Source organism: Clytia hemisphaerica, unplaced genomic scaffold (genome assembly GCF_902728285.1).
Source record: "Clytia hemisphaerica strain Z4C2 unplaced genomic scaffold, Clytia hemisphaerica genome assembly, whole genome shotgun sequence".
In the NCBI taxonomy this organism is placed as follows: domain Eukaryota; kingdom Metazoa; phylum Cnidaria; class Hydrozoa; order Leptothecata; family Clytiidae; genus Clytia; species Clytia hemisphaerica.
In genome coordinates, this window is record NW_027104328.1 from 1277593 (window position 1) to 1279719 (window position 2127).

The 2127-nt window shown below is 33.6% G+C and overlaps 1 protein-coding gene across 1 annotated transcript; it reads left to right on the plus strand.

Annotated features, from left to right (window-relative positions):
* Window positions 1–1058, plus strand: LOC136817707 (TNF receptor-associated factor 3-like). The gene has a single exon (XM_067074029.1). It carries the CDS (start codon window positions 88–90, stop codon window positions 862–864), a length of 777 nt encoding a protein of 258 aa, XP_066930130.1. The 5' UTR covers window positions 1–87; the 3' UTR covers window positions 865–1058.
* Window positions 1059–2127: the final 1069 nt, after the last annotated feature.

Here is a 2127-nt window from a genome sequence, read left to right on the forward strand (position 1 = left end):
AAATCAAATCAAACATAGTAAGCAGTCAAAGCATACCTACATAAACGCAAAGGGAAGCACAAAGAAGTTACAAGTAAATCATAAAATATGGACAAGTATGGATCAGAGAGCATTGACTTCTATCCAACGAACAACAAATTCAACAAAGGGATGAACCAGCAATATCAAGAAACATTTCTGGAGAATCAACAACTCAAACAAACTGTAGACATATTGAACAAGAGACTGCAAGCTGTCGAAGAACAGTCTAGACTACAGTATAATGACCTGTTGGAAGCAATGGCGCAGTTATCCAAGAAGATCAACGGAGCTGACAATAATGGGAATGTCCAAGAAGGTGCGGTTGAGCAGATACAAAACAACACTGAAAACCTTGCAGATCTTGACTTGAAATTCCAACTCCATGAGAACTCGGTCAATGACGGCCATCTTGTTTGGAAGATCAACAATTTTCAGCAACGAACAACTGATGCAATTATTGGCAAGACAAGAGCATTACATTCCGCCCCTTGCTTTACGAGCAAGTATGGATACAAGTTCTGTTTAAGGCTGTATCTACACGGTGACGGGATGGGAAAAGGAACACACTTGTCACTTTTCTTGGTTCTTATGAAATCAGAATATGACAACATTTTGGAATGGCCTTTCCAAAAGAAAATCAAATTCACTTTGATCAATCAAGAAGACAGAAGTAAAGATCATGTGGAGAAAATGTTTCCAAACAAAGATTCATCAAGCTTTCAGAAACCAAAGAAAGATATGAACATTGCTTCAGGTTGTCCAATGTTTATGAATTTGAACAGATTGCAACCTGAAGGATTTTTAAAGGACGACTCTTTATTTGTCGAAGTTAAGATAGATTAATTTTTTATACGATATTTAGTACTTTTTAAGTAATAGTTAATTTATTGATTTATTTCTGTAGATAATTTTAGTATCATGATATCAAGTTCCTTGATCATACCTTGTAAATTTTGTTATTTATTTCTATTCATTGCTATTTATTTGTATACGATAACCGTGACATAAAAATGAAAATATAAAGTAATAAATTAGATTCCTGGAATAATTTTCTATTTGTTTTTACCTTCTATCGTATGCCTTTAGAAAATTTGCATTATTTTATTAGGGATAAATTAGCTCGTTTCTTTTAGAAGATTCAATTTTGACAATTCCCTATAATGTATTTGAAAATTCAAGAAGATCCTCCACAATCAGACATCGTAGGGTCATTGTCAATTGTTTGTCGATAGACTATTTCGAAACACTCTCTAACATTGCTATGCATTTTCTTGCTTATTTTGCAATGCAGATTGATGTCTGAGATTAACTCTGAGCATCTCATCTTACTTGTTATTTGATCTTACATACTGAATTTTTCCAGTGTATGAAATATGAGTCTTATTTCTATCATGAAGGTAATAAAGATATAGATGGAGAGAAAACGTCTCGGTGACCTATATGGTCGTTCAAATCTTTTATAAATCTAATCAAAGCGGCTTTTCTTTGATGTACCATCATTGGAAGCAAAAAAATCCGAAATGTAAATTTATAAGAACAGAAAAAGGCTGGTCCGTTGATTTTGAAAAACTTAATTTTGCGAGAAATCTTAGTTAAAATGCGATTCGAAATAGTTTCAACTGATTTAAGGATAAAAGAATATATTAATTTCATAAGGATATATTTCTGGGCTGGCATTTTGTAAACATTGAGAGTCGCATCACATTATCATTGAAATTTTCTTATCTTAAAATCTTCACGTCTAAGTGAGCAGCGGTTTTCATACTTTCAAAATTAATCATCTTATTCCCAAAGCAACCAAACAGCTGTTTGCTTCCGATGATAAATCAGAATAGAACAAAAGGCATTGACTCTCCATCTATCTTTATTACCTTCATTTTTCTATCTTTTGAATATGAAATAGTTACATTGAACACCCTTGTGTCACAGACCCGCTGGGACCCCAGTTCCACTGGAAAATTTGGCAAAAATGTTGTCCCCACTGGGAAAATACCCTGGAACTTCCGCCCTAATGAGAAATTGACTCTGATTTTATCCCCATTTGAAATTCAATGTCTAAAAACTTACTCCAAACCACCCCCGCTGGATTTTTTAAACTTGAAATAA